The sequence below is a fragment of the Aristolochia californica genome, unplaced genomic scaffold (genome assembly GCF_029961685.1).
Source record: "Aristolochia californica isolate CCGP_79_NKW_82.1479 unplaced genomic scaffold, dmAriCali1.0.hap1 SCAF_9, whole genome shotgun sequence".
Taxonomy (NCBI): domain Eukaryota; kingdom Viridiplantae; phylum Streptophyta; class Magnoliopsida; order Piperales; family Aristolochiaceae; genus Aristolochia; species Aristolochia californica.
Window position 1 is genome coordinate 32,024,853 of NW_027182290.1, and position 19,300 is coordinate 32,044,152.

A 19,300-nucleotide genomic window follows, 5' to 3' on the forward strand; every position below is an offset into this window, starting at 1 on the left:
ATTTTGAATAGAATTTCCATGTTATTTGAAATTTATTTGGCTATTTGAAGTATTTATAATTTGTGTTATTGCATGCCTTGTTATATATTTATGTATTTGTATGTGAAAATTAACTTAATTATATAATTTACAAAATCCCCAAAGGGTAATACATTTTGTATAGATTAAATTAATTTTATGTGTGTTTATTTTGAGTATAATTTGTTTTATGAGTTATACTAATTTTATTATACGATTAGCAAAATCCCCAGAGGGTAATGCAAATTGTATAATTAGATTAGTATGTTGTAAATTAATTCATATGAATCCCCAAAGGGTAAGTATGAATTAATTTATTTGTTTGTTTGTTGGATTGTTGGTTATTTATTATGTGTGGAATGATTTGCCAAGTAACTCTCATGAATCCCCAAAGGGTAAATAGGAGTACTAGATGGCTGAAATGATTGTATAATTATGTATGTTATCCCAAATATTAAAATATTTTTTGGATGACAGGAATATCCAATAGTGGACATAATTTTGTTGAGTCCCTAAAGAAAAATGTACTTGATGGGACTAATTATGTGAACTGGTCACAACGGGTTGACTTAATGCTACGAGGCTATAGGTTTGATAAAATTATCAAAGTGGATACTCCTCCTCAAAGTCCTTCCCGAATAAACTACCTCAATAATCTGAAACAGTATAAGAAGGACCTTAGAAAATTTAAGGAGTGAGATGATGTTAATGAAATTTCTAGGTCACATATTCTTGGGGTTCTAAGTGAGAATCTCTTGATGACTTATTTTCATGTCCCTACTACAAAAGAAATTCTCGACCAGATTGAGGCTAAATTTGGTAAAAAGTCGTCTACTCACATCAATAACTTATGGCAAAAGTTCACTCGTGCCAAATGCGAAGAAAATGCTAGCCATGGCAGATGAGTTACAATATCATGGTAGACCAATGGATGAAGAAACTAAAGTGGTCACCATTATTAACTCTTTACCCAAATCTCTCAAATATATTCAAGATTTTTATTCTTTGTCCAAGATAAAGTGGGCTATATTTGATTTGGTTAATATGATCGACCACCAGTCCGAAAGACTCAATCCAAGTATTGAGTTAGATAAACCTTCACCGAGTGCTAACGTAGTTTTGAAGCCGAAGAAAAAGAATTTTAAGAAGAAGGGAAAAAACTTCGATTTCAAAACTTCAAGGACAAAAAGGTCAATCAACAAAAGGTTGAAGTACATGCAAATCAATGTGTTTGCTTCTTCTGTAATAAGCCAGGACATATAAAGAAGTATTGTAAGGCTCTGAAAACCATGCAAGAAGGGCAATAGGAGAACACCAGTGAGTCCTTATCTCTTGAAACTTGTACTATTTATATCATGCCTTTTAGTTGGTGGGCTGATTCTAGTGCAACTGTTCATGTTTTGAATGAGTTGCAGGGCTTCAAGGAGCTAAGAAAGATTGATGACAAAACAAACTTTATTTACATGGACAATGATGAAAAGGCCATTGTGGAAGGCGTGGGAACTTACCGGCTAAAGCTTGTTGATAAGAAGTTTTTTGATTTAGAAGATTGTCTTTATGCTCCTTCTATGAGAAGAAGTCTATTATCTGTATCTTGTCTTGATAAACTTGGATTTACATTTTACTTTGGAAGTGGAAAGTTTCTTATGTTACAAGATGATAAAATTATTTTGAGAGGTTTTCGAAATTCTGGTCTATATCAGTTGCAACTTATTGAAAATATGGTGTTCAATGTTTCTACTTCTTTAGATATTAAAGAAAAGGAATTGTATTTGTGGCATTTACGATTAGGGCATATAAACAAGTATAGAATTACAAGACTTATGACACAAGGATTATTCAAAAATCTTTCACATAATGATTTTCCTATTTGTGAATGTTATATATATGAGAAAATAACAAAGATACCCTTTCCATCCAAAGGCTCAAGAAGTTCTCATGTTTTGGATATTATTCATTCTGATATATGTGGACCTATGAATGTGAATACTTGTAATGGTCATTCGTATTTTATCACATTTACAGGTGATTTCTCAAGATATAGAAGTATATATTTACTGCATAGAAAAAATGAGGCCTTAGATTATTTCAAAACCTTCAAATTGGAGGCAGAAAATGCCACAGGAAGGAAGATCAAAACATTGCACACCGACAGAGGTGAAAAGTATTGTTTGGAGTTATTCTCTGAATTTTGCAAGTCAAACGGGATTATCCATATGTTTAGCATGGCTTATACACCTGAACAGAATGGTATTGCTGAAAGAAGAAATCGAACCTTACTAGAGATGGTAAGATCTATGATGGCACTTGCAAATTTGCCAATATCCTTTTGGGGCGAAGCACTATTGACAGCTACCTATATCTCAAATAGAGTGCCTTCAAAGTCGGTTGAGAAAACACCTTATGAGGTATGGTCAGGCAAAACTCCTAGTCTTAACCATTTTAAAGTATGGGGATGTGTTGCTCATGTTTTAAAACTTGATCCTAAGGACAAATTGAAGGCTAAGACTCGAAGATGTTTATTCGTTGGGTACTCTGAACATTCAAAATGATATAGGTTATATGATCCCAAGGAGAAGGTGATTATTGAAAGTAGACATGTAAAATTTATTGAGGATAGATTTGATTGTGATGAAGATTTATGTACGAAGTCTCACTTGGAAGAATGTGTTGAAATGTCTTCTTCTGAATGTCCTTCTAAGATAGAGAATTCCACCCAAATGGATATTCGAAGAGGGACTAGAGAAAGAAAACCTAGTCAACTCTTATCATCTTCAGATTTTTATACCTCTACTGGAGAAACTTATGAAAGAACAAGGTTGAATGAAGATGTTATTGATCATGACACTTACGAGGAAGCACTCCTTGATGTGGATTCCGACAAGTGGAAGTCGGCAATGGAAGAAGAGATGGACTCTATATATAAAAATGAAGTTTGGAAACTTGTTGATCCTCCTACATCGGTTAAGCCCATTAAGTGCAAGTGGATTTTTACAAGGAAGAGAAATGTTGAAGGTAAAGTTGAAAGATTCAAAGCTCGTCTTGTTGCTAAGGGTTTTACTCAACAATACGGGATTGATTATGATGAAACATTCTCTCCTGTTGCAAGAATACAGTCTATTCGAGCTCTCCTGGCATTGGTTGCACATTATGACTATGAGTTGTTCCAAATGGATGTTAAAACCGCTTTTCTAAATGGAAATTTGGATGAGAAGATTTATATGGAACAACCGCGTGGATTTGTTAGACCTGGAACTGAAGCAAAAGTGTGTAAGTTGGACAAGTCTATTTATGGTTTGAAACAAGCCTCAAGATTATGGAATATCAAGTTCAATGAAGCAATTACAGCATATGGTTTCACTCAGAATCCAGAAGATCACTGTGTTTATATAAAAACAGTGGGAGCTCGCATTGCTTTTCTTACTTTATACGTAGATGATATTTTATTAGTCGGGAATGATATTCAGTTAATCCAAGGTATAAAGACATGGTTGTTTCAGACATTTGATATGAAACACCTTGGGGAAGCTTCTTATATTCTTGACATTAAAAATCTACGGGATAGATCTTTGCGAAAATTGAGTTTGTCTCAAGAGAAGTATATCGACACTCTTCTGGATCGGTTTCACATGTCTAACTGTATACAAGGTAAAGTAACTTATAATAACACTAAAAAGATGAGCCAGGTGGATTGTCCTTCTTGCCTCAATGATAAGTTGGACGAATCTAAGTATCCATATGCTTCTGCTGTGGGGAGTTTTATGTATGCTCTTATATGTACAAGACCTGATCTTGCTTATGCTGTTGGGATTCTTAGCCGGTTTCAGGCTAATCTAGGTTTCTGTTGTGTTCCCGGGCCCTAGCTCGAGTTACATGACGGAGGGAGGGATCACCTTGCTGTTTCTGCGTCGAATCTGGCCACCGAGACCTCTCGGGACGACCTATGGTGTCGATTTGAGGGAGATGAAGGTCGGGAAGGGTTTACGGAAAGTCGAAAAGGGATTATGGAAGAAAAATGCAGCCAGAGGAAGTCAGAGAGAGATTAGGGCTCATCGCCGGGAGCCGTCACCGGGGGTTCCAGGGGAACGCCAACCCTGGTTCGAAAGGGAGAACTCAGATCCCGATTAATTCTCTTCGTCCTTCATTTGTTCCATGGACCTTAAGTTAAGTCCGAAAATTCCAATTATTACAATGTTGCCCTACGGCTTCCATATGCGTGACTAAAATTAATTTAAATTACAATTATGCCCAAATCCCTTTTCTGGCCCCTAATTCCCCTGCATCTTATGTCTGAGTCAAGTCACCTCGTCGCCTCTGGGCGACCCGTCCTGCTATCGAGTCCACAACAGTTTCACTCACTGGGAAGGGGTAAAATGGGTAATGCGCTATCTAAATCGAACAAAGTCATATGCTTTGACTTATCAAGCGGACAAGTTGGAATTGGTTGGTTATTCCGACTCAGATTATCAAGGATGTATTGATACCCGAAAGTCTACTTCTGGTTTTATCTTTATGTTTGGCGGAGGTGCCATTTCTTGGAAAAGCAAGAAGCAAGATTGTGTCGCGCAATTAACCATGGAGGCAGAATATGTGGCTATGAACTTAGCTACAAGGGAGGTTGTCTATCTTCGCAAATTCTTGTGAAGTCTTCTAGTGGTAGACTGTGTGGAGTGACATATTCCTCTCTTTTGTGATAATGCATCTATAATTACTATCACGAAAGATCCGAAGTGTCACTCCAAGCCTAAACATATTGAAGGGAAATACTACTACATACGAGACATGCTGAGGAAGGAGGAAGTTGTTATTTATAAGATATCTTATCCGGATAACTTAGCTGATCCACTAACCAAGTGTCTTCCCGTGACCAGTTTCACTTTCCATGTGGGGAATATGGGTTTGATTTGTTTATAATTGATGAGACCAAGTGGGAGAATATTGTTTTGTATGCATTGTGGTCTCAATGATTTGGAATACTATGTATGTCATGACATTATAATTTATATTCCATGGAATGATTTTGAAAGAATACATGTGCTTTTATGTGATAATATGAGTACTCAATGTATGCCTTGAAATTTAGCTTCCCTATTAGGTATGCACTTGTACGTGTATATATGAGGGTCTCAATAGGGAATGACGGTTGAGTCTCTAAATTGTCTAGGCCAATGGGACTGCATAGCCACAGTTTCCTTTACGGCTAATACTCATGCTGGTATAGAGTTTTACCCTGAGCTCCTCAGGTTCTGAGTATGCTATGGATGGTGAGATGCCTTGATGTCCAATTTTTTTATTAGGTATATACTTGTATATATATACGGAAGGGTCCCAATAGGAAGGTAGGGTTGGATGTCTAAATTATTCAGGCCTATGGTACTGATTAGGCACAGTTACCTTAGTGGCTAATACTCGAACTGGTATAGAGCTTTACCCTGAGTTTAGGTCCGAGTATGCTATGAATGGAGACCACTGAACTGGCAAATTTGACAAGTATGGATTTGGTTTATTCTCCAGCCTTGGATATCTAAGATATATATTGTGTAGGCCCGGGTTAATTACACATGTATATTAAAGTGTTTAAGGTAATGCCTATGGTCATGGTATGGTTTTATGTGTCAAGATTGATTTTTCATGTTTTTTCAAAAATCGGATTTTAAAATCAAGTGGGAGTTTGTTGGAATTATGGTTTCAAATATATTATTTATAAAATAAAATTACCATGATATTAGAGACGTGGGACCACTTCTGGATGTTTTGTCATTGAATGTTCAGTACATGGAATAATGGCCAGCACATCCCCCTATAGAGGTAGATTCATTGGGTGGATTGACTGGACACATGCCTTGGACATAAGGAGATGTATCTTTCTTGAGGGGATGTATCTCTCCTTAGAGGATGTATCTCTCCTAAGGGGATGTATCTTTATGAATAATCATTAGTGCCACACCCTTTGGGAATCTATAAATTCCTCCATAGTGAGGCTAATGCTATTCTTTAAGATGAAAGATACGCTCTCTTTATTTTTTTTATTTCAATTCTATGATATATGTACGACTTTCGTGATAATGAAATTATAGAAGATTTAATATCTATTTCTATGATATTTATTTTATTATTATTAGACAAGTCTAATACTACTGCTTGCTAAGCTGAAAAGTATACTCAAGTACTCCGGTTCCTTTCTTCCCTGCAGGTGGAATCGAAAACGAAAAGACAGGGCAAAGGTAGAAATCTGCAAATAATCGATTTTCGCCATGGCTCGGTCGAAAATCAGCGAGGCCATTCTTTGGCGGAATTACATTTAGGAGAAGGAGACGAAGTTCGTTCCGAGCACGCCTTTCATCAGCTAGTCAATCAACTGAAAAGACACTTCTCGTTTCTCAAGTTTCTTTCCGTTCTCTCAAACTTCGATTTGATTTCCCCGAGTTGCACGATCTCCAAGTGAGAAGGAAAGAGAAGCGCTGCTCCGATCCCACTCTCCGCGAAGTGCCACTGTGATGGATTCACTTGTAAGGAAATCGGGAGCCTGACTCCGTCTCTCTGGATTGATCAAGCCAATTTGATTCTATAATCTTGTTTCCTGCTTTCCTTCCATTAAGACTTTCTTCATCGTTTTTTCATTCTTTTCGAACAGCATTTGTTGTTCGTGAATCTGGCGATGGAGCATCTTAAAATAACTTTTTTCCATTATTGAGGGTAAAAAAGGCCGGTGATTTGATTAGTTTAAACTGTATTTATCATATATTATCCTTGTCTCCTTCTACAATAAAATTAGGGGCGTTGGCATGTCATCGTCTATGATCAAATCATACCTTTGGTAGGTCCCATTTGTAGCGTTTAATCCAAAGTAGCTTCAATCAGATGTCTTTGTTTGATTAAATAGTATCATTTGAATATTCTTCTTCTGTGGTTAGCTTTATTTTACATTTCTTTCGACTATTCCCAGATGTCGGATGAGAACGATGATCTCCTCGACTCGTCTGTTCTCTTCGGTCTTCCCTTTCCTTCTGCTCCTCCATCTCCTCTTATTTTGCTTCTTTCCTTTCATTCAGATCCATTTTTTTCATCCTCATATTCCCTACGATTCCTTCGTCTCCATCAATTCATATGAAGATCATAGTATTATTCTCCCTCACACTCAGACCAGGCGGCTTCAGATATCAGCTAGTCTTCCACAAATTTCCTCCGCCGCCGTCCCCAACACCACCGGAGTAACTCAAGAACTCCAGTTAATTTCTTCCTTGCAGGTTGAATCGAAAAAGAAAAGACACAACAAGGACAGAAATCTGGAGAGGATCGAGATGGGTTTGGCCATGGCTCGCTCAAACATCCGAGAGGCCATTCTCCGGCGGAACTACAGCTCGGAGAAGGAGCAGAAGTTTGTCCCGAGAGGAGCCGTTTATCGAAATCCTTACGCCTTTCATCAGTTAAGAAACTTGGTCACTCCATTGAGCAGACATTTCTCAAATTTCTTTCTCATCTCTCGAACATAGAAGGGGGTAAATCCCCTGAACTCCATGATTTCCCAATGAAAAGCTGCCCGGACCCCTCCGACCATGACTTTTCAAGTGCCACTGTGATGGTGCTCTGAAAGTTACACGGAGTTATCACTAATTTACAGAAGCAGCCATGTCTTGTTTCTACCATATATTCTCAAATCATTCTACTGATAAGTGATGAATTAATCAAAGTAAATTCTTTTCTGTTGAAAACTTCAAAGAATCACTGAACACTCTTTTTGGTTTTAAATTGAGGCAGGAGCTATATTGAAATGGAGAAGAGATTCAAGGTGTGGTCTTACGAAGAAGGAGAGCCACCCCTGGTTCATGACGGCCCATTAAACAGCATCTATTCATCTGAGGGCCACTTCATAGACGAGATGGATGTTGCACATGGAAACCCATTTTTGGCCCGTAACCCTCACGAAGCCCATGTATTCTTCCTTCCCTTCAGCGTGGTCAAGGTCAAGATGCACGTCTACGACCCCAAGCCCTTCACCTCCTTGCTTAGGGATCGTCTTCAACGTTTTGCTGCAGATTACGTGACTGTCGTTTCCAACAAGTACCCTTACTGGAACAGAAGCCATGGAGCTGACCATTTCATGGTTTCTTGCCATGATTGGGTGAGTTAAACAACTTACAGGTTTTGGTTATCTTTAGTCTTTATATATATTTCCACTAAAATATTGATGCTCTTTTTTAGAGTTTTTGATTTCAGGGGCCAGATTTTTCGAAAGCTCATCCGGAGCTCTTTCAGAACATGATCAGAGTTCTTTGCAACGCCAACACTTCCGAAGGCTTCAAGCCGGACAGGGACGCTACCCTGCCCGAAATCAAAATCCCCTTCGGCCGTCTTCCCGTCGTCCGTTCCTCTCTGCCCCCTTCCAGAAGAACCATTCTCGCCTTCTTCGCCGGTCGGCTTCACGGCAAGATTAGGAAAAGACTGATAAAGCATTGGTTAGGCAAAGACAATGACGTACAGGTCTACCTTGAGCTTCCCGAAGGCCTCGACTACAAGAAGAAGATGAGTAGCAGCAAGTACTGTCTCTGCCCAAGTGGCTGGGAAGTGGCCAGCCCCAGAGTAGTTGAAGCCATCTACGTCGGATGTGTTCCCGTCATAATCTCCCAAAACTATGTACTTCCATTCAGTGATGTTCTGGATTGGAGCAAGTTCTCGGTGCAGGTGCCGGTGGAGAGAATTCCGGACTTGAAGGTGATCTTAGAAGGGATCCCTATGCGTAAATATGTGACGTTGCAGAAGAGGGTGCTGGAGGTGCAGAGGCATTTTGTCGTCCATCGCCCAGCCAAGAGATACGACTTGATAAGCATGGTGCTCCACTCCCTTTGGCTGAGACGCCTCAACTTTCGTCTTCCCCCTCCATGAAATGCCTTTGATATCCAGAACCCACAGATTGAGATACAGAGAAACAGAACAGAAGCCACAGTAGAAGGTCGCTAGCGAAGCTAATCCATCCGTCAATTACAACTAAAATTATTTTTCTGAAAGATTAAACAGAAGAAGACCACCGGATAAAATCCCTCTGATATCTCTCCATGTTTACATCTTGTTTGCCGTTTATTTTTCGCTTATGGCCACATGTAGGCATAATATTCTAATAAGAAAAAGCTAAATACTCTTGGATATACGACCAAAGTCCCACATTGACTAGAAGTAGGGAGTATCATGGATATATAAGTGTGGACACTATCTTTATTGGAATGAAGTTTTTTGGGGTATAACCCAAGAGCAAATCCACGAGTGTTTAGGCCTAAAGTGGACAATATCATACCAATGTGGAGATAGGTAGTGTCCATAGTCCTTACAAATCTGACGGTGAAGCGTTATATGCATTGCACCAGGACCAGAATTCAACCGGCGATAATAGAAAGGTATGCATCCAGGCCTTGTAGAGAACTTTTCCACTTTGATGCGTCTAATCCTTTTCTTGGTGTCGGAATGTAAGAGCAGATACGCTATGATAAAATATAAAAATAGAGACCTGCGGAAAACCAACTTCATCATTCATATTTTCTGAGTAGTATACAGACCCCTTTTATAGATTGGACTTGCCGATAATGGATGAGATGATACAAACAAATATCGGGTGTGATTTTAGTGTTGTCTGGGTAAGGTTGGTACAATAGAAAACACGTCTTTTGTACAAGTATTATTTTCAGAAGGTTCTTCTTCTTGCATGGATGATGTTGAATCTTCATAAGTTGCTGAGTCGAAGTTGGAGGTTGACTTGGCTTGATCGCTAACACCCTCCCGAGAGTCCAACAGGGGAATCATGGTGAGACTCGAATGCAGAGTATTGAAGCGAGAGAATAACAGTGGCTTGGTAAGTATGTCAGCTGCTTGATCATGAGAGGAAATAAAGGCAATGATGCAGGAGAAGCGTGAGGCGGGTACATAATCGGGTCCATAATCGGATCCGTCTTGCTGAACCCGGTTTGGGTTGTTGCTTTTAGCTGTGGCCCGGGCTTGTCGGGGGCTTTGCCTTTTTGGTTGATTAAAAACCAGTTTTGTGGAGAGACGAGGATCATTATTGATGATATATGAAATTGAACAACGACAGGAGAATTTTTCTCTCTGTTTAGGGCGACCTCTTGCCAAATTTTCCCGTAGATTACCGGTGGCATTGCCGGCAGGATAATCACTATCCTGTGTTCGGCGTCAGTTGGTATCAGAGCTTCAGGCTCGGGAAGAAGCAGATATCGCCAGAGACGCTGCAGCGAGTAGAAGCGTCGACGACGACGACGCTGTCGCCATCGCCGTCGCCGTTGAGCTACCGCTCAACGTTGCTGCCTGAAACGCTCGGGACTCGACCGAGCTAGTTACAGAAACAGAGCAGAGGCTCTGGCTTTGCCGGAAAAGAGGGATTCGGCAGAGAAAGAGGTCGGCACCGACGTCGTCACCGCCGGAACTGCCGTACGACGTTGCCGTTGCCGTCGCCGTAGTCGGATCTGCCGTCGACGGAGCTCGACGAACGGATAAGGGTCGGGATTGACGAAAAATCGAGCACCGAAACAGAGTTTCGTGGTGCCGAGAAAGGGGGTTCTGAGACGGAAAATCCTCGTTGCCGGAACGAGCCAGCGTCGCAGGCGGCGACGAACTGCCGGAGACGCCAGCCGGAGAAGACCGCCGGAGAGGTCTCGATTTCGAACACCGAAGGCTCCGAAATTTTCCATCAGCGTCGGCGAGGTATTTTACGTTTGGGGAAATTATATTATTTTTTTAATTATTATTATTAAAAAAAAAAAAAATGGTTCGTGGTCGTGGTCGTCGCGGGCAGCACCAGAATGAGGAAGCTCCATTCCGTGGCCGTAATCTACAGAATGTGGTGATTGAAGATTTACAGCGGCAAGTTGCAGAGTTGACTCAGCGTCTGGCAGCGCAGGATTTTGGTGATCGTGAGATGGGAAGTCACGATTCCGATACCAGCTTTGAAAATCCGTATAGCAATCAACCTCGATTTGGGGGGCATCGCGGTCAGGGGGACCGACCTATAGACCTCGGGTTCAGAGTGACGTTACCTGAGTTTTCTGGCACGTTACAGGCCGAGGGATTCATCGACTGGTTGCAGGAGATAGAGCGTATCTTTGAGTACAAGGAAGTCCCCGATAATGTCAAGGTGAAATTGGTTGCCATCAAACTCAAAGGTAGAGCATCTGCGTGGTGGGAACAGTTGAGGCGATCACGAGACCGGCAGGGCAAGGCCAAAATCACTGATTGGGCGAAAATGAAGAAGAAGATGAAGGGTCAATTCCTTCCTTTCGGCTACACTCAAACCTTGTTTTAGCGACTTCATTTGTTGCGGCAAGGCTCGAGATCAGTGGATGATTACACGGAGGAGTTTTATCAGTTGATCGCCCGGAATGACTTATCTGAGACAGAAGAGCAGATGGTGGCACGATATTTGGGGGGGTTACGACAACCCCTACAGGATGTCCTCAGTCTTCACTCGCTGTGGACCGTTTCGGAAGCATACCAGCGTGCATTGATTGTGGAAAAACAGCAGAACAGAAGGCCAATAGTCAGAAGCGATCCCAGTAGCCGACCGGTTCGCCCTCAGGAATCTCGTCCTGCCCAGCAGCCTCTCCAAGGTCCTTCTCCCTCACATATTCGATGTTTTCGTTGTGGTGAGTCGGGACATAAAGCTACTGAGTGTAGGAAACATGCTAGTCAGAAGGGTAAAAATCTTCTGATTGAGGAAGACGTGGTAGATGCGCCTGAGGACCTTGGTGACCCTGTGTATGATGATGCGGAGGATGAAGAGGTATTGTACGGTGATGGCCATGAGACTCTAGTTGTTTGTAAGAGTCTGTTGACACCCAAGGGGGATTCAGGGGATGATTGGTTGCGAACCAATGTGTTTCACACGACCTGCACAGTCGCAGATAAAGTCTGCAAGATGATCATTGACAGTGGCAGTTGTGAGAATGTCGTTTCTGAAGAGGTTGTCAAGAAATTGCAGTTGCAGACAAATTTTCATCCCAAACCGTACAAATTGACGTAGTTGACTAAAGGCAGTGAGGTAGCAGTAAATAGACGATGCCTCGTGTCTTTTTCCATCGGCATGAAATATTTTGATAATGCTTGGTGCGATGTGGTATTTATGGATGCTTGTCATGTATTGTTGGGCCGCCCTTGGCAGTATGATCGCAGCGTTATTCATGACGGTCAGAAGAATACCTATTCCCTTAGCATCAAAGGGAAAAAGATTGTGTTAGCCCCTCGACGGGAAGGCCCCACTCCTACCCCGATAGACGGCCCCGCTAACCTACTGTCAATGTCCAGGTTTCTTGTCGAGATAGAGAAGGAAGATCTCGTCTATGCTCTACTTCCTTGTGGGAAGAGTATCACAGATATGCCTCCTGATTTACCAGTCGAGGTGCATCAGCTCCTAGCAGAGTTTTCTGACTTGATGCCAGAGGACCTTCCTCCTGGATTGCCGCCTATGAGGGATATTCAGCATCAGATTGACCTTGTGCCGGGGTCTAGTTTGCCAAATCGGCCAGCCTATCGCCTCAGCCCCAAGGAGTCCGAAGAGTTGCAGCGACAGGTGATAGAGTTGTTGGATAGGGGTTACATCCGTGAGAGTATGAGCCCATGTGCAGTTCCTGCCCTGTTAGTGCCAAAAAAGGATGGCTCGTGGCGTATGTGTGTTGATAGCCGAGCAATCAACAGGATTACAGTGAAGTACAGATTCCCTATTCCTCGCTTGGATGATATGTTAGACCAGTTGTCCGGTTCTAAGGTCTTCTCCAAAATTGACCTTAAGAGTGGGTACCACCAGATCAGAATAAGGCCTGGAGATGAGTGGAAGACAGCGTTTAAGACGCAACATGGGTTGTATGAGTGGATGGTCATGCCATTTGGGTTGTCCAATGCACCCAGCACCTTTATGAGGTTTATGCATCAGATTCTACGCCCATTTATGGGGAGATTCGTGGTTGTGTACTTTGACGATATCCTTATTTATAGTCCGATGTGGGCATCCCATTTTGATCACCTCCGTGCTGTTTTTGCAATGTTGCGGACGAAACGCCTGTTTGTGGCTCGGCTGAAATGTTCTTTCTTCACTACCTCTGTAACTTTTCTTGGGTTTGTTGTGACTACTGATGGTGTTCATGCAGATCAGTCGAAGATAGATGCAGTCTTGGAGTGGCCCACACCAAAGACTTTGCACGATGTTCGCAGTTTTCACGGCTTGGCATCCTTCTACCGTCGTTTCATCCGACACTTCAGCACTCTGATTGCTCCTCTTACAGAGTGTCTCAAGGAACGTGAGTTCCGGTGGTCCGAGGAGGCGGAGGCCAGTTTTCAATTGGTCAAACAACAAATGACAGAGGCCCCAGTTTTGGCACTTCCTGATTTTGAGAAGGTGTTTGAGGTTAACTGTGATGCATCTGGGGTTGGCATTGGCGGTGTTTTGAGTCAGGAGGGGCGACCCATCGCCTTTTTTAGTGAGAAGCTATCTGGGTCCAAGAAGAATTATTCCACCTATGACCTGGAGTTTTATGCCATAGTTCAGTCCCTGAAGCATTGGCGTCACTGCCTCGTTCAGAAGGAGTTCATTCTATTCACTGATCATGAAGCCTTGAAGTACATCAATGGCCAACACAAACTGAGCCGCTGACATGCCAAGTGGGTGGCGTACTTACAGGAGTTCACATTTGCTCTGAGACACCAAACAGGGAATTTGAATCGTGTCGCAGATGCTTTGAGCCGTCGTACATTACTCCTCACCACCATGAGCGCCAGAGTTGCAGGCTTTGAGGCTTTCTCTCCTATGTGTGCTGCAGATCCTTCATTCGGGAGGATACTTCGCGAGGTAACTGAGGGTCACCGCCATGATTTTCTTCTGCATCATGGTTATTTGTTTCGCGGATTACAGTTGTGCATTCCAGAGTGCTCCCTACGGCAGTTGATTATTCATGAACTTCATAACGAGGGTCACTTTGGGCGAGATAAGACATTGGCTTTGATATCTTCTCGTTATTACTGGCCCAAACTGCCTAGTGACGTGGCTCATTATGTGGAGCGTTGTTATGTGTGCCAGCGGTCCAAGGGAGTTCTCACTAATGCGGGCCTGTACACCCCGTTACCAGTACCGGAAGCCCCGTGGATTGATGTCAGTATGGACTTCGTGTTGGGCTTACCCCGTACCCAGCGGACTGTGGATTCTATTTTGGTTGTGGTAGACAGGTTTTCCAAAATGGCCCATTTTGTTGCTTGCCGGAAAACTATGGATGCTGCCAGGATCGCCCATCTTTACTTTCGGGAGATTGTGCGTTTACATGGCGTCCCTCGCTCCATTACTTCTGATCGTGACACCAAGTTTTTGAGTCATTTCTGGAGGAGCTTATGGGAGAAACTGGGAACGAAGTTGAACTTTAGCAGCGCCTACCACCCTCAGACAGATGGTCAAACTGAGGTGGTGAACCGGAGTTTGGGCAACCTTTTGAGAAGTTTGGTCGGGACTAAACCGAAGCAGTGGGATCTGGCATTACCTCAGGCAGAATTTGCATATAACCGGTCGAAACACAAAACCACCGGTATGAGCCCTTTTGAGGTTGTCTATGGTCAGAATCCCTCCGGGGTGCTTGACTTGGCCCCTATTCCACGTGTGGGTCGTCTGAGTCCCCAGGCAAATGAGATGGCAGCGTCTCTTCGAGATGTCCATGCGCAGGTGAAGCAAGCCATTCACGAGAGTAATGCCAAGTACAAGTTTCAGACAGACCGTCGCCGTCGTAAGGTACTCTTCGACGTTGGTGATTTTGTTTGGGCCGTTTTAACTCGTGATTGTTTTCCTGTTGGAGAGTATACTAAGCTTAAGGCGCGGAAGATTGGCCCCTGTGAGGTTGTGCAGAAGATCAATGATAATGCCTACAGACTGCGCCTCCCCAGTCATTTGCGGACTTCTGATGTCTTTAATGTCAAACACTTGAGTCCTTGTTTTCTGGATTCCGATGTTGCTAGTGTGAACTCGAGGACGAGTTCTTTCGAACCCGAGGCGACTGATGCAGGAGAAGCGTGAGGCGGGTACATAATCGGGTCCATAATCGGATCCGTCTTGTTGAACCCGGTTTGGGTTGTTGCTTTTAGCTGTGGCCCGGGCTTGTCGGGGGCTTTGCCTTTTTGGTTGATTAAAAACCAGTTTTGTGGAGAGACGAGGATCATTATTGATGATATATGAAATTGAACAACGACAGGAGAATTTTTCTCTCTGTTTAGGGCGACCTCTTGCCAAATTTTCCCGTAGATTATCGGTGGCATTGCCGGCAGGATAATCACTATCCTGTGTCCGGCGTCAGGCAACATGTAAAGTTTTGGAAGCAACTCGATCACGTACAAAGTGAAAATCGATCTCCATGTGTTTTGTATGTGAATGGAGAACTGGATTGGCAGAGAGATATGTGTCTCCTAAATTGTCACACCATAGAGTTGGATCCTTAGGAAGAAATATACCCAGTTCATGAAGAAGATATTGAAGCCATAATAACTCAATTGTGGTATTAACAAGAGCTATATACTCTGCTTCTGTGCTGGAATGAGAAATCGTTTACTGTTTCTTGGAACCCCAGGCAATTAAGTTTGAACCAAGAAAAATACAATGATCTCCTGTAGACCACCGATCATCAGGGCACCCTGCCCAGTCGGCATCAGAAAAAACTTAGAAGATGAAAAGAGGAAGATGGTGTAATATGGAGACCATAGTGAGCTGCGTGTTTGAGATAACGTAGTATCTGCTTCACTATTTGCCAGTGATTGATGGTAGGTGCATGCATAAATTGGCGAGTTTTGTTCACAGCTAAAGCCACATCTGGGCAAGTAAGAGATAGATATTATAAACTTCCAACTGTGCTTCGATATAGATGGGATCATTGAAAGTAGGTCGATCAGCACGAGAAAGGTTTATGTTGGAGGCCATGGCAGTTTTAACAGGCTTGGCCAGGTCCATAGTGGTCTATTTAAGAAGATCACAAATGTTTTTGTTTGTGAGAGATAAAGACCTTTGGACAAATTTTGAATTTCTAAGCCAAGAAAAAAATGAAGGGGAGTCAAGTCCTTAACTGGAAAGGATTGACCGAGTGTTTTGACAACAGATGCAATTGTCTATAGACAAGATCCCGTAAGGATAATGTCGTCGACATTCACAAGAAAATACAAAGTAATGGAAGAGTGTGTATAAATAAAAAGAGAAAAATCAGAAACAGATTGGATAAAACCAATTTCAAGAATCCGTATGCTTAGTTTTGAGAACCACGCTTTGGGTGTTTTTTTAACGCCATAGATGGCTTTATTTAAGCGATAGACATGCGTTGAATAATTTGGGTTCACATATCCAACGGGTTGAGCCATGAAGACTTGTTCTTTAAGATCACTGTGCAGGAAGGCATTAGAGACGTCTAATTGCCGAAGGGGCCATGGTGAAGTAACATCAAGGGTAAGGGATAGTCCGAATGGTGATGAGTTTTACCATAGGACTAAAAGTTTTAGAAAAATCGATACCTTCTTGCTGGTGAAAACCTTTTGCAACCAAGCGTGCTTTGTAACGCTCCACAATTCCATCTGCATTCCGTTTGGTGCGAAAAACCCATTTACAGCCAACCAAATTTTCGATGCCAGTGGGTGGAACCAGTGTCCAGGTTTGAGTTTCCATGAGTGCCTGAAATTCATCTTTCATGGCGGTACACCATTGGTGGTGTTTGGCAGCTTCGGTAAAATTTTGGAGTTCATCAGGGATGAGGCTAGAAGTGGTGGTAAGATAGCTCCGTGGCGGTGGCCATAACATTGTCCCATATGTGAACTATTTGGGTCGAAGAGAGTTCGTTTTTGAGTGAGTGATGATAGACGGAGGCAGAGAGGAAGACGACGAGGAGGAACTCTGATTTTGGGAATTATGGTTAGAGATCGGATAAAATGAGGTAGGCCATGGCATAATGGGTGAAGTGGGCCTAGATATGAGAGGTAGATATGGAGTTATTTGGAGGGCCTAGACTGGTAGTGTTAGTAGGCTTGGTGGTGGATGAAGATAAGAAGTCAGGGTTGGATGGGGTTGTTTGGAGAGGAAGGGGACCCAGAATGGAGGGCAGAAAGGATGAAGTGGGTTGGGAAGGAGTAATTGGTATGGAGTTAAATGGGAAACAATTTTCATCAAAGACAATATCTCTGGACAGATATTGTCGATTAGAAGAAATATGGAGACATTTGTAGCTTTTGTGGGAATCACTATAGCCAATGAATAGACACTGAACAGAACGCAAATCAAGTTTATGACGGTCGTAAGGCCTCAAATGAGGCTAGCAAGCACAAGCAAACACTTTGAGCATGGAGTAATTGGGAGAGCGAGAAAATAATTTTTCAAAAGGAGATTGAAGATCAAGGAGAGGCGTAGGTAGACGGTTAATTAAGTAGACCGCAGTGTGAAAAGAATCAACCCAGAATTTTTGGGGTAAAGAGGTATGAGCCATTAAGGCTAATCCGGTTTCAACAATTTTCCGGTGTTTTCGTTCCACCACCCCATTTTGTTGATGGGTATTGGGACATGAAATTTGATGATTGATGCCTTGATGTGGAAGTAGGGTGTCACTCTGAAGAGAAAAGATTTGGAGTTAAATTGCAACTCAACAGATTTTTGAAACTAAATAAAAATAGAAAGGATATCAGTTTTTTGTATTAATGGAAACCACCATGTGAACCTTGTGAAATCATCTAAAAAAGTAACATAATAACGATAGCCTTCACAAGAAGGAAGTGAGGCATGACCCCATACATCAAAATAAAGAAGCTGTATAGGTTTGGTGGATCACTGATGGGATGATTGGCAGGGCAAGTGGGAGCTTTTGGCTTGGCAACAGGCTGAACAGAGACTTGGTGAATCACAGACAAAGACCGGTAGAGATTGTTGAGAGATAATACGATGAACAAGCCGCATAGAAGGGCGCCCGAGTCGTGAGTGCCGCTGAGAAGAAGTGGTCCACTCACTCACTAAGGCTTGATGTGGAGATGTTGCAGAGGAAGGTGGAGAGGCTGGAAAGATGTAGAGACCATTACGAGACCACGAAGAATAGGAGTCCCCGTCGACAAACTGGGTTAGGTATTTGTTGATCTGGTAAGAAAGGAGGAGGTGGCATTGTTATCCCGTCGACAAACTGAAACAGCCTCTGGCCTTTCAAATATGGAACCATCTGAGCTCGCCAGAGGAGATAGTTGTCATGGGTGAGTTTAACGGAAACAAAATGATTAAGATGAGGTGTAAGAGGGGAGAGAGGAGGGGGATTCGAAGTGAAAGGAAGAGAGGAATCGTTGGCACGGAAGACGTTTGTCTATTGATAGCTTCTGATACCATGTAAGAGCATATACACTTTGATAAAATATAAAAACAGAGACCTATTCGTAAACAGAAACCTGTGGAAAATCAACTTCATCGTTCATATTTTCTGAGTAGTATACCGACCGCTTTTATAGATAATGGATGAGATGATACAAACAAATATCGGGTGTGATTTTAGTGTTGAATGGATAAAATTGTTACAGAAAACACGTATTTTGTATTTTTAGAAGGTTCTTGGGCTTGTGTGGACGATGTTATCCTCATGAGTTTTGAGGTTAACTTGTCAGATTTCTTTTGGGATTAATTCGTTAGGAGATAGGCTACATCGCAGATCGTTCTGATGGAGGTAAGGTACCAGATCGCCGGGCGTCAGGCTCCATTGCATCTTGTGCCCAGAAGAAATTTCATTTACGCCAGCTTTACTTCGGTACCTTGCAGTCTATTTAGTAGACAACGGAGAATAGATTCTACTGACACAATCAATAGCAGAACACCACAAAAAGGAAAGCTCCATGGCATTTATCCCAGTAAGGATTGGATAATTGGTTTTTGATAGATGAGACTGTGAGCTGTCCTGCATCTCAGGGATGACTTTTAAGAAAAGGGTCTCGTAACGGAATGATACTAATCTGAAGAACAACTGAGCCTTCTTTGTCCTCTTGACTGTAAAGGGGCTATTTCCACTTTCCGTCTCTTGAACCTGCATAAATAATGCTTGTCCCGCCTTCTGTGCTGCACCAAACTTTGGATCTATTCTCTGTCCCAATATGGATCCTCTTGTATTTCGTTGCAGGAGGAACATTCGCCTGCGAAAAGGGGAAAAATCAACGAAAATTCTTGCAGAAGAGGAAGAACCTTAATATCTCATTTACTTGCTGTCCCTCTCGTCTGAATCTGAAACACGTTTCTGCAATGCAGAATCAGAAATCTAAAATGACT

At 42.4% G+C, this 19,300-nt stretch overlaps 2 protein-coding genes across 2 annotated transcripts; one reads left to right on the forward strand and one right to left on the reverse strand.

Moving 5' to 3' along the window:
* Nucleotides 1–6,929: 6,929 nt before the first annotated feature.
* On the forward strand, nt 6,930–9,161 carry LOC137940420 (probable glycosyltransferase At5g20260). Its single transcript, XM_068785477.1, has 3 exons — nt 6,930–7,444; nt 7,777–8,140; nt 8,236–9,161. Exons 1-3 carry the CDS (start codon nt 6,972–6,974, stop codon nt 8,899–8,901), a joined length of 1,503 nt encoding a protein of 500 aa, XP_068641578.1. The 5' UTR covers nt 6,930–6,971; the 3' UTR covers nt 8,902–9,161.
* A 6,674-nt stretch (nt 9,162–15,835) lies between these two features.
* LOC137940791 (uncharacterized mitochondrial protein AtMg00820-like) lies at nt 15,836–16,819 on the reverse strand. Its single transcript, XM_068785918.1, has 2 exons — nt 16,505–16,819; nt 15,836–15,991 (listed from the first exon to the last, which is right to left on the reverse strand). Exons 1-2 carry the CDS (start codon nt 16,817–16,819, stop codon nt 15,836–15,838), a joined length of 471 nt encoding a protein of 156 aa, XP_068642019.1.
* Between the last annotated feature and the right edge of the window lie 2,481 nt (nt 16,820–19,300).